Source organism: Macaca thibetana, chromosome 7 (genome assembly GCF_024542745.1).
Source record: "Macaca thibetana thibetana isolate TM-01 chromosome 7, ASM2454274v1, whole genome shotgun sequence".
Taxonomy (NCBI): domain Eukaryota; kingdom Metazoa; phylum Chordata; class Mammalia; order Primates; family Cercopithecidae; genus Macaca; species Macaca thibetana.
Genome location: NC_065584.1, coordinates 100,058,753 through 100,071,971, shown reverse-complemented (window position 1 = coordinate 100,071,971; position 13,219 = coordinate 100,058,753). Strand labels below are relative to the sequence as shown.

General features: G+C 39.9%; 1 protein-coding gene across 4 annotated transcripts in view; it reads right to left on the bottom strand.

The window, feature by feature from the left end:
- BLM (BLM RecQ like helicase) overlaps positions 1–13,219 on the bottom strand; it is a 106,648-nt gene that overhangs the window by 48,793 nt on the left and 44,636 nt on the right. For 3 of the 4 annotated variants that reach the window (XM_050798031.1, XM_050798030.1, XM_050798032.1), the window contains 7 exons: positions 11,631–11,763; positions 10,655–11,316; positions 8,718–8,909; positions 6,149–6,267; positions 4,219–4,332; positions 2,021–2,119; positions 1,663–1,811 (listed from right to left, as the gene is read on the bottom strand). In XM_050798031.1, the coding sequence (XP_050653988.1) occupies positions 1,663–1,811; positions 2,021–2,119; positions 4,219–4,332; positions 6,149–6,267; positions 8,718–8,909; positions 10,655–11,316; positions 11,631–11,763 (1,468 nt within the window). The remainder of the gene's footprint in view (positions 1–1,662; positions 1,812–2,020; positions 2,120–4,218; positions 4,333–6,148; positions 6,268–8,717; positions 8,910–10,654; positions 11,317–11,630; positions 11,764–13,219) is intronic. The other variant, XM_050798033.1, reaches the window with a different exon arrangement.

Genomic DNA, 13,219 nt, shown 5'->3' with positions numbered 1-13,219 from the left:
CTTGGCTTCCCAAAGTGCTGGGATTACAGGTGTGAGCCACTATGCCTAGACTAATATGACACGTTAAATATAGCATTATAATGCATATCAATGATAGAAGCAAAATATTTTTCCCCAAATTTTATACAAATACTCCTCTGCAAGTGAGATTAAATTAAAATATTCCATTCCAAACTTTGTGATCACACACGCAAAATTCTGAGGACTCTAAAATCCTTGCACTTGAGTATGGTCATTAGTGCTATATAACAGTGCTACTAGTAATAAAATATTCTAGGCCGGAACCAAACAACTTAAAGGCTGGAAGAAACCCAAAATGTTGGAATTCCTTGATTTAGATCAGATAATTTAGAAGCTGCCAGTTTAACCTGCAAAAGCCTTTGTAGCTATCTTAATCTAATGACCCATTCATATCCTTCATAAGGAACCTTCAGTTCTTCTCATAATCCTCTAAGAGATACTGTTGCTGTTCTTACTGCTTATAATATTTACAGAGCCAGCTTGTCTTTCTTTTCTTTTCTTTTCTTTTTTTTTTTTGAGACAGAGTCTCGCTCTGTCGCCCAGGCTGGAGTGCAGTGGCCGGATCTCAGCTCACTGCAAGCTCTGCCTCCCGGGTTTGCACCATTCTCCTGCCTCAGCCTCACGAGTAGCTGGGACTACAGGCGCCCGCCACCTCGCCCGGCTAGTTTTTTGTATTTTTTTTTTTAGTAGAGACAGGGTTTCACCGGGTTAGCCAGGATGGTCTCAATCTCCTGACCTGGTGATCCGCTCGTGTCGGCCTCCCAAAGTGCTGGGATTACAGGTTTGAGCCACTGCGCCCGGCCCTTTATTTTCAAATGAACAAAAGCTGTGCTTCAAAAATTCACCCCAGTATCCGGTTCCGTCATTACTCCTTCAGGCATACCATGTTAATGTTTACATCTCAAACTCAAGCGCACACTAACAAACTAGAAGAAAAAAATACTTTAACCTTGGCACACAACGGTTGTTAAATATTTGCTGAGTGAATAAACCTACCAAAAATCCGTATCTCTACAAACTCAGGTAGAAGTATAAAATAATCCAGTACAGCCTAGATATATATGCGGGGATTTCTTTTATAGGTTTTGTTACTGAAGAGCTATGGATGTGGTGGCAACAAGAAGCAATTTGTTGTTGAGAAGAAAACAAAGTAAAAAAACTATTCGACATAGTATCTGGACCATTTTCAACATCGTGGATTCAATTGGGACCTTAGGGGGAAATGACAAAGCAGGGTCATCTTTCACTTCACGAAATATACTCTAGGATATATGGACGCCAAAATTAGATAAGTAAAAATTTATTTATTGCTGGGACTATACCAGGGATGATAGGTATGGTATGCAATTTATCCCTACTTCCAAAGTAGGTACTGAAATGGAGTTTTAATTTCAGCAAGTGAAGAAAAGCCCTAGGACTCTGGTTCCCAAACTCCGCTGCACATTGTAATCACTTGGGGATTTTTAAAAAAACTACTGGCTCTCAGCCCCAAACATTCTGATTTAGCTGCCATCGGGTACAACTTGGGCATGGGGGTGGGGTGGGGTAGCGGTGTTAAAGCGCCACAGGTAATTCTAACGTGTAGCAGCTCTGGCAATCACTGCCCCAGGGTTCTCAAATACATGACGTGCAACAACTTACACCTGAGGTCTGAGAATCTTCAGCTGAGTGAGGATGTCCTTCTGTACCCTGGGATTAGCTGTGGCCGTAAGAGCCATCACCGGAACAGAAGGAAACTTCTGGCGAAGCATATTCATTCTTTTGTAATCTTGACGAAAATCATGTCCCCACTAGTTGGGAAAAAAAAATGCTTTTCAGACTATTTGGAGCTTCCCTCTATAAAAAGCCAACACTGCTCAATATATTAAGAACCACCTTATTCTTCAGTAAAATAGCAGACTAGTTCACTCAACGTGGGTTTTTCTTCAGTATTGAAAATACATATATTGTTGGTAGTATGTATTTATTGGTATTTCCGGATATAAAAAACAATATTTACCTGACTGACACAATGTGCTTCATCAATAACAAAACGTGCCAAGAGCTTCCTCTCATAGAGATTCTCCAGCGTAGAAATGAGTCTGTTACTTGCACAGATCTAGGCCAGAAATATATTAGACATTTAAAAACACTGAAACACATCACCTTATGATTCTGTTGTCTTCGAATTCCATTACAACTTAAGCTGTATTAAAACCTCCATATAAGGCCAGGTGCGATGGCTCACGCCTGTAATCCCAGCACTTTGGGAGGCTGAGGCAGGCGGGTCATCTGAGGTCGCGAGTTTGTGACCAGCCTGACCAACATGGGGAAACCCCGTCTCTACTAAAAATACAAAATTAGCCGAGTGTGGTGGTGCATGCCTGTAACCTCAGCTACTCAGGAAGGCGGAGGCAGGAGAATTGCTTGAACCCAGGAGGCAGAGGTTGCAGTGAGCCGAGATCACGCCACTGCACTCCAGCCTGGGCAACAGCAGCAAAACTCGGTCTCAAGAAAAAACAAAACAAACAAAAAAAACACCTCCATATAAAATTGGTTCTTATTTCAATCTATGAAGAGAACAGCAGAAGTAACAGAAAATAGCAGATCACATTTTAGAATGTTCACCAACATTAAGCAAACAGCTTATTTAGCAGGTTAGTGGTTCTAAAACTTTTGTCTGCTTCAAGACATCTGAGGGCCACCACACATTTACACTGGCAACACGGTTCCATATCTGGGTTATATGGATGCATGTTGGCTGGGGAAGAAATTATATATTTTATAGCTCTCTTCATAACAGGGCCTAGAAGCAAGGACATCTCAGTAGCAACGAGCACATGTAGCACTCACATCTTGACGGACATGTCAAAAGGACAGAGAAGCCAGCTTGATAGAGATGTCTCACTGGTCACATCTAGGACAATTAGAACATCAAAATACTTGATAATTGATTGTAACTCACTGAATAAATTAAGAAGTCATGAGTTCATGCTGTATCAATAAATATGTGGGCTGGGCACAGTGGCTCACGCTTGTAATCCTAGTACTTTGGGAAGCCGAGGCGGGTGGATTACTTAAGGTCAGGAGTTCCAGACCAGCCTGGCCAACATGGCAAAACCCCATCTCTACTAAAACTACAAAAATTAGCCAGGTGTCGTGGCACGCACCTGTAGTCCTAGCTACTTGGGAGGCAGAGGCAGGACAATTGCTTGAACACAGGTTGCAGTAAGCTGAGATTGCGCCACTGCACTCCAGCCTGGGTGACAGAGTAAGACTCCACCTCCAAAAAAAAAAAAAAAGTGTAATCAACGGGAAAACTCTTTTTACAGCAAAACGCCAACTACATTTAAAAAATAATTTTATATCTATTATAGTAATAATTGATTTGAGGAAGAATCATCAATGGATGCTAAAAGTTGTGGGTAAAATTCTGATCACTAATGGTATTTACATAGTCTCAAAGCATCCCACAACAGGATATCTACTAATTACAAAGGCCGAAAAGAAAGGATAACTTTGTAGCAGAGAAGTCTATCAGACACTACCATAACCAAGCGATCAGTTAACTAACATTGTCAGTAATGGGACGAATCGACATCAAGTGCCTCCTGACAGTGGGTATGAGAACATATCACCGTTTCTGTGATATTCAAGGAGTAACAGGAATCTAAGCAGGAGGAAGCAAGATAAACTCAAATTGAGGGATAGTTCTCAAAACGACTGGCCTTCAAAAATGTCAAAATCATTAAAGACATTAAGAGAGAGAAACTGTTTACAAGATTACAGAGAAGGACAACTGAATGCATGCAAGATCTGGGATTTTCTTTTGCTATAAAGGACATGATTGGGACAACAAGTGAAACCGGAATAAGGTTTACAGATTAAGTAATAGTACTGCATCAATATACATCTCCTAATTTTGATCATTATACTGAGGTTATATAAGAGAATACTTTGTTTTTAGGAAATGCACAGTGAAGTACTTAGGGTTTAAAAGGATACCATGTCTGCAATTTTCAATCAAATGTTTCAGGTAAATATATGCAGAGAGAGAATAACAAAGCAATTATAGTAAAATGCTACCATTTAGGGTTTCTGGATGAAAGTTATACAAAAATTCTTTGCACTACATATAAAAAATTTTGTTAAAATTTAAAAAATATATGTATTCTAGTGGTCTTTAATATATTTTAAAATAATGATATAAATACAAACCTTTTCTGGAGTGACATACAGAAGTTTTATGATTGGGTCTTTTTTGGATAACTGGAGGTAAATATTTGTAGCTTCTGAGTCAGTCTTATCACCTGTCAGATATGTAGCTGGAATCTAAGTATAAAAGTAGTAAACAATTTCAATTTTATACATTAACCTGACAAAATTACATTTGTTTTTAGGTTTTATAAATACTTTATTAGTCACATATCAAATCTATCAAAGGAAATACATATCTCAATATAACAAGTATGTAAGTACATACATTTTTTTTTTTTTTTTTTTTTTTTGAGACGGAGTCTCGCTCTGTGGCCCAGGCTGGAGTGCAGTGGCCGGATCTCAGCTCACTGCAAGCTCCGCCTCCCGGGTTCACGCCATTCTCCTGCCTCAGCCTCCCGAGTAGCTGGGACTACAGGCGCCCGCCACCTCGCCCGGCTAGTTTTTTTTGTATTTTGTAGTAGAGACGGGTTTCACTGTGTTAGCCAGGATGGTCTCGATCTCCTGACCTCGTGATCCGCCCGTCTCGGCCTCCCAAAGTGCTGGGATTACAGGCTTGAGCCACCGCGCCCGGCCAGTACATACATTTTTTAAAAACCCTTATTAAGTGTAACTCAGGCAGGGCGTGGTGGCTCACACCTGTAATTTCCGCACTTTGGGAGGCTGAGGCAGGTGAATCACTTGGGGTCAGGTGTTCGAGACTAGCGTGGCCAACACGGAGAAACCCCATCTCTACTGAAAATACAAAAATTAGCCTGGCGTGGTGCTGGGTGCCTGTAATCCCAGCTACTCAGGAGGCTGAGGCAGGAAAATTGCTTGAGCTTGGGAGGCAGAGGTTGCAGTGAGCCAAGGTTGCACCACTGCACTCCAGCCTGGGCGACAAAACAAGACTCTGTCTTTAAAAAAAAAAAAAAAAAAAAAAAAAAGCATAACACAAAATGGTCTTCTCATTGTTTATTTCCTTTTCTTGCTTTATTTTTCATCTTTGTAAACAAGATAAATATGAATTTGGTATACAAGATATTCCAATCCTACTGTATGGTGTCATTTTTTTTTTTTTTTAGATAAATGTATTTCAGGGTTTTAAAGATTAATGACAAGGAAGGGGCCATAATATCACAAATGGTTGAATAATGGCTACCATCACTGCACTAAGACATTCTTTGGAAGCAAACCAAACTAGTGGTCTTATCAAGGAGTGGTTACTTTAACTCCTAAAACAGTTCTTTTTAATCACAATGTGAAGACTGAGTTGGGGTCTTGCTTTCACCAAGGCTAGATTGTAGTGGCATGATCATGACTCACTGCAGCCTCAAACTCCTGGGCTCAAGTGACCCTCAGCTTCCTAAGTAGCTGGGACCACAGGTGTTCACCACCATGTCCAGCTTATTTTATTTTTCTGTAGAAAAAGTCTTGCTGTGTTGCCCAGGCTGATCTTGAATTCTTGGCCTCAAGCAATCCTCCCACCTTAGCCTTCCAAGTCACTGGGATTACAGGCGTGAGCCACCACCCCCACCAACATTGTGAAGAGTTAGGTAGAATGCATTCATTTACTTCCTTAAACTCAGCCACGAGGAAAAAAGACGTATGTGTGCAGGCATCCATGTGTGTATGCATTTTAAGGGAAAGAGAACTACGCTGACCTGGCAGTACTGAAAAAAGAAATGATTTTCTATTAGTTAAAAAAAAATTACATCAGCAAAAAATAGCATTGGTTAAAAGTTCTTACTAAAATACATTCTTGTAGAATAAAATGAGATTGAACTACAGGTTATCTGTATCAAATTTTCAGACTTCTGTTTAACTGCACAACTTAATTTAATTGCTGTGCTTTATTTTTACAAATTATGAACTATTTAATAAAAAGGTTATCCAGAGGACTGAAATTTAATTGTTTCTAAGGCATGTTTTTATTAGTATTTTTACAACTTACATCCAAGGAAGTCAGCTTTTGGACTTGATCTACTATTAGTGATCTCAAGGGAGAAATGACAATAGTGACCCCAGGAGAAACACACGCGGGGAGCTGGTAACACAAACTCTTACCACCTCCTGAAAGAGAAACAATGAAAAAATATCTGTCAGGTTCTGTCTTGAGAGCATGAATGTAAAAGTTACAAAAGAAATCATATCTTTAATAGGACACCAAGGCATATTGTCCCTGGTGTCAACAATTTGCCACACTCAAATGACTCCAACTATTACATTTAGACAATTTAAAAATGATTTTTTAAAAAAAAGTGTTTTTTTTTTTTTTTTTTTTTTTTTTGAGACAGAGTCTCGTTCTGTTGCCCAGGCTGGAGTGCAGTGGTGCCACCTGAGCTCACTACAACCTCCACCTCCCAGGTTCAAGCAATTGTCATGCCTCACCCTCCCCAGTAGCTAGGACTATAAGCGCCCACCACCACACCCTGCTAGTTTTTGTATTTTCAGTAGAGATGGGTTTCACCATGTTGGCCAGGCTGGTCTTGAACTCCTGACCTCAGGTAATCCACCTTCCTTGGACTCCCAAAGTGCTGGGATTACAGGCAAGAGCCACTGTGCCTAGGACATCTTACATAGACATATATAATAGCAAAGGCAAGAATTAGGGCAGGAAACTTAAAATGTAATGGAATACAGTAAACTTTTTATTTCTAGTAGTAGAAGAGTCTCTAAAAATGATGCTAGGATTAAAATAATTACTTTCTATATAATGTTTATTTATTTTTATTATTTATAAATCCCATCACTTTGGGAACCTGAGGCAGGTGGACTGCTTGAGCCCAGGGAATTTGAGATCAGCTTGGGCAACACAGTGAGATCTCATCTCTACAAAAAATTTAAAAATTAGCCAGGTGTGGTGGCACATGCCTATAGTCCCAGCTTCTTGGGAGGCTTAGGTGGGGGGGATTGTTTGAACCCAGTTGAAGCTGCTGTGAGCTATGACAGCACCACTGTATTCCAGCATGGGTGACAGACCAAGAGACCCTATCTCAAAAACAATAAATAAAACTAAACCTTACTTGGAATATTTATACACACACACTATATCTATATTATAATTACATATAATAGACATATTATCTATAATACAATATACATAGTATACATAATGATATTTTTTATATGTATATATCTCAAGTGGTTGAAATTGGGGTAGAAGGACCTTAAAAATGCCCTCTTGAAACCCTAAAGGACAATGGAAAGCCCTGAAAAAAAATCAACGGATTAGATCATCGCCAAGGTTTTTTCCAGCTTTAGAGTTCTGGAACACCAAAATAGGGTTGAAAGGAAGGCACAGAGTGATTAATAAATTAATAAAAATTGAAATGCTGATTATTAAGCCAAGGCTATCTGAATCTAAAAACCAGGCTGAAAAAGTTCAGATGCCCAGTCAACGTTATACAATAATGACAGCACTAGCTAACTTGCTAAAAGTCACAAGTCAAGTGATAGACAGAGGGAGGTCTAGATACGTAGGTACTGAAACTGCAAATTCTCCATGCGCTCTGCCCTGTTTATTTAATATTCTCACGTGAATGACTATAAATCATTGAACATCTATCATAAGCTTTAACAGCACAATGAATGTCCTAGACTCTTTAAAGTGGCGCCAACACAATATTGTGCTAAATGACTTTCATTTAATCCTCATGCCATTCTGTGAACCAGGTACTTCACTGCTATCACCATTGCACACATGAGAAAACGGGTCCAGGGAGTAAAGTGCCTTGCACGTGGCCACACTGCTTTGAGCAGCAGAGCTGTTCTTTAAGTTCAGGCCTTTGGTCCACAGCTGATGGACCACTATGCACGTATGCATACATGATTTAACCACTATGCAACACTAGATTGTTGCAAATAGACTGCCAGAAATGGTCATGGTCTCTGACAGTGATTTTTCTGTTTGATTTCCAAAATTGTTTAGACTAGAAAAAAGAAAAATTCCCAATGAAAAATTCTAGATCAGTTCAACACAATGAGCTTCAAGTTGAAAATCTTACAGGAGGCCGGGCGCAGTGGCTCATGCCTGTAATCCCAGCACTTTGGGAGGCCGAGGCGGGCGGATCACGAGTTCAGGAGATCGAGACCACCCTGGCTAACTCGGTGAAACCCCGTCTCTACTAAAAATACAAAAAATTAGCCGGGCATGGTGGCACACGCCTGTAGTCCCAGCTACTCTGGAGGCTGAGGCAGGAGAATGGCGTGAACCCAGGAGGCAGAGCTTGCAGTGAGCAGGCATCACGCCACTGCACTCCAGCCTGGGCAACAGAGCGAGACTCCATCCCCTCTCCACCCAAAAAAAAAAAAAAGAAAATTTTACAGGGCTATAAACTTCATCATGTCAACAACCAGACCAGAGGATATAAAGTAATATACTTTCTTACTACGGTATGGGAGGTTTAAGAGGTCCCTAAATGATAGAAATAGTGTGTAGGTGGTCTTTTTATTTCTATTAAAGAGCTTTCATTTAACATCTGCCAATGGATTCCTGCCAATTCACTTCTAAAAATACATACCAGTCGGCATCAGGATAAAACAGTCTTCACCAAGCAGTGCAGCATTGATCGCCTCTAGCTGATTAGTTCTAAAATTATGCAGGCCAAATTTTTTATGAAAAATCTTCATCATTTCCTTTGTATGAGGAAAACTAAGACTTTGGAAACGTTCATGTTTCAGATTTCTGGATGCTAAATTTTGTGCTGACTTGTCTAGGAAAATAATCAACATTAAGAAAAATCAGTGCATGAATACAGTGAAAGTACAGTTTTAGCATTTCCCTTGGCCTGCAGAATCACTGGCACACGTTTCCCTACAGCACAGTTCCTAAACTGTTTACTGGCTTTCCTTCCCTACAAGTCTCAAAGCCACCAAAGACTTGCCAAAGGCCCAAATCAAGTATTTCCTTGACTTTTTCTACAGCACCTACCACTACTTTTATTCCTTCCTTCCTCTTCTCCCTTCCTCCAACCACGATCATCAAGACAATCATGGTTTTCTACTCACTTTAAATTCCCTTTCCTGGCTCTACTTCCTCCATCTGCCCCATAAACAGGGGAGTCTTTCAGATATTTGGGACTGGGCTCTGTAGACATTCTTTTTTGGAGCTTTCCTAGTCCTATGATCTTAGTCACATCATAGCTTAGTCACTTAGCTGCACACATGACCTGTGTGCAGCAAATGTCTACACCTCTCTTAAGACCCAAATGACACCCTCCTAAGTTCCAGTCCTGCGCACAGCTCCCGTTGTCTGCAAGGCATTGGTACCTGAATGACTTACCAGCACTTTAACCTCTAGTCTTAAAATAGCCCTTCTCAGCTTTTCTCCAAAACTGACTCTGCCTCCTGACTCCCCTGTTTGTGTTACTGTTGTCACAGTTTTCCCAGTCATCAGCGTCTGAAACCTTAGAGTCATCTGAGCTTCCTCAGGCTCTTCTTTCATAACACCTCTCACATGCGCCCCTGCTCTGCAGCCTGGCTGTCGCAACTCCGGTTCAGCACAGAGAACAAGAGGTACTCACTCAGCTCTGGCAGTTACGCTAACCCCAACACTCAACTGTCTCAAGATAATTGCAAATATCAAGTATGACACATTCTAACATGATACAAAAATAAATCCATTAATGGTTGTTTTAAAGGTCAGCAGCGTAACTGTAAGAACAACCTCCATGGTATTAAGTCATCAATGACAAAAATAGGGAGGGCTGTACCTTATAAACTTTTTTCAGCTAAAAAATACTTTTGATAACTTTATATAGTTGATGTAAAAGGTTTTAAAATTATTTTTGGCTTTTCTCTGGAGCCTTAATAGTGGCTAATTTCATTCCTCTCAAAACTTCTCTCTCACTAAGCTGTGAGCTCAGGAGGGCAGGAACTACTTAGTATTTGTTATTCATCTTTAAATGACCAGTGCCCAGCATAGCACATGGCATGTAGTGAGCACATAGGCCCAAAGAAGTAGTTTGACTGATGTAAGACACTTCTGACTTCACATCCTTTTTAGACTGCCCTATATTTTAACATTTTAAGACATAAAACATGCTTCCCTACTTTGTATTAATTGATTCTCATCAGTACAGAATTCTAAAGTACATTTTTAGCATGCGAATTCATTTTTGCTTTTGCTCATCCCAAAATCATTAAAAACTTGGCCCTCATGAGTTTATTGTTTTAGGAACTAAAAAATGTTAATTCAAAGGCAAAGCACATTTGTAATGACTTTAGAGCCCTACTACAATAGGTTATAATTACACATTTTATAAAACTACAGCTGCTATAGAGACAAAAGAGCAACTTGCTTTTGAAATTGTGATTTGTAATTCATATCGTCAGTAGAAATTTGCATAGCAACAATGTGGTTTTCAGGCAATCATGATTTGCTATGGTTTTTCTTATATAATTCCTATTTTGGGACAGTTTTGTTTTCATATAAGCATTCAATTTATTTTAAACTTACCAGTGTAATTCTGAATTGACTCCGAGAAGTTTATATTTTGAGCAGTAGATGCCACTGGAAGACAGTTTGTCTTGGCTGAAGAAAGTCTTTCCGATACTGATTTAATTGGCCGACCTTCCTTGATGGGTTGATAGGCAGCTGTGGAAGATTTGCTGGCTGCTAAATTATGCATTATGTTTTCCCAGTCATCATCATCATCAAAGTCATCTATGTCAAAATTATCAATATCATACGAAGGCTGGGTTTCTCTTTCTAAGTCATTTATTGAAGCAGTATGTTTATTTTGATCTTTCACAGCAGTGCTTGTGAGAACATTTCCTGGGAAATAAGAGCTTTCATTTTTTTTTCCTAGTCTTGGTGTTTCAGCCCAGTTGCTACTTACAAAGGACTTCTGTAAAGGGGTATTGAATGAAGGCCTTTCAAAAACATTCTCCCTGGTGGCTGAGAATCCTGTCTTTCCTAGGGTGGTAGTCAGTAAATAGTCTCCAGGGGAAACAGAATTTGAGGGAAGGTGTGAAAAATTTAACTCCTTCATAGAATTCCCTGCAGAGCAGGAATCACCCTCCACAGGGCCATCAAGTGAATCAGGCCTGCATCTCCACACGGAGCCAAGAAGACTGGCATCACTTTTATTAAAATCTACTTCTGTTAGAAGTTTCCTTCTGAAGAGAGAAAACAGAATAACGTATTAAATATAAGTAGTTTACTCTGGTAGGCCACAAAAGCAAATCTTTAGTTTTCATACCAAATAGAAATTGTAGCAAAATACATTCATTTTTTTCTAACTTAAAAATATGAATACGAATGGTAAAGGAGTAGTTTGAAAAGTAAATGAATTTAAAAAATAGTTGCATGATGAGCATCTTTATGCCATTTCCAGTCCAGAAAGCCTGAACATTTTGCCTTGTCCATTTTTTTACTTAAGAGTGGTAAAAATATAATCGGATATATTCCAGAAGGAGGAAAATCAAGATACCTTATGTTCCGCTGCTGAAGCAGTTCGTTCCCACAATCCAAAAGTTTCAGTTTATCAGCAGGAATAGTATCAATTAATTTACAGATGTGGTCCATCACGTGAATAAGCTGCTGCTGTAAATTTATCTGTCTAGCTATAAAGTAATTATGTTGTTAATATTTTTCTTTGAAAAAAAACAAAAAACAAAAAACAAAATGCCTTGGCTAGGCGTGGTGGCTCATGACTAATCCCAGCACTTTGGGGAGGCCAAGGCAGGAGGATTGCTTAAGTCCAGGAGTTCAAGACCAGCTTGGGCAACACAGTGAGACCCTGTCACTAAAATGAAGAAAAAAAAAAAAAAAGTCTTAAGATCTTGATTTTTTTTTTTTTTTAAATAGCGTGGGCCGGGCATGGTGGCTCACGCCTGTAATCCCAGCACTTTGGGAGGCTGAGGCAGGTGTATCACCTGAGGTCAGGAGTTCGAGACCAGCCTGGCCAACGTGGTGAAACCCCGTCTTTACTAATAATAAGAAAATTAGCCGGGCGTGGTGGTGCGTGCCTGTAATCCCAGCTACTTGCAAGGCTGAGGCAAGAGAATCGCTTGAACCTGGGAGGTAGAGGTTGCAGTGAGCTGAGATCGTGCCACTGCACTCCAGCCTGGGGGACAAGAGTAAGATTTTGTCTCAAAAAAAAATAAATAAATAAAAAAAAGAAAGAAAGAAAGTGGGTCTGGCTCTGTTGCCCAGGTTAAACTGCAGTGGTGCAATCACTGCTCACTGAACCCTTAAACTCTTGGGCTCAAGAAATCCTCCTGCCTCAGCCTCCCAAGTAGCTGAGACTACAGGCGTATGCCACTGTGCCCAGCAACACAACACATCTTTTTTGTTTTTTTTTTTTTAATTAATTATTTTTTGTAGGGACAGGGTCTTGCCATGTTGCCCGGGCTGGTCTCAAACTCCTGGGCTCAAGTGATCCTCCCACCTTGGCCTCCTAAAGTGCTGGGATTACAGGTGTGAGCCACTGTGCCCAGTCAAGTCTTAAGATTTTGAAAGCCACATATGTAAAATGTGAAGCAGTGTAAAAACAAGATCATAAACAACCATATATTGTCCTATTATCTTCCTGTGAATTAACTTGAAATTAGGTTGTCTCTATGCTTTATCATAAGAGCTCATAACTGTTTTCATTTAATTTAATAATATTTAATAAACATTTCTCGGGGTAAGCAAGGTCATTGGCTGGAACAAAGGTTTATCAGTTAGCTATGATTTTTTTTTTTAAACTAACTTCATGTGCAAAGCTCACTGTGCCAACACAAAGTGTACTGCTAAGCGTTGGACAGGCAAGAGCCCTACCCATTGTTTTGATCGGCCTGGAATCCAGGCTTCCCTTTAATGGTAACAGTATAGCACCGAGATTTCCTATTAGACCTACCCTTCCCACTCCCTCAGTAGGCATCTGACATAAGGCAGCCCAGTGAAAATTAACTCTGGAAATACTTAGGACTGACTGGGAAAAAGTACCTCTCTTTTTCCAAGTTTAATATGATTCTGGTGGCCATTTCTGTCACCTTATAAAGAAAGACAGATTTCAAATAAGATTGATACAAA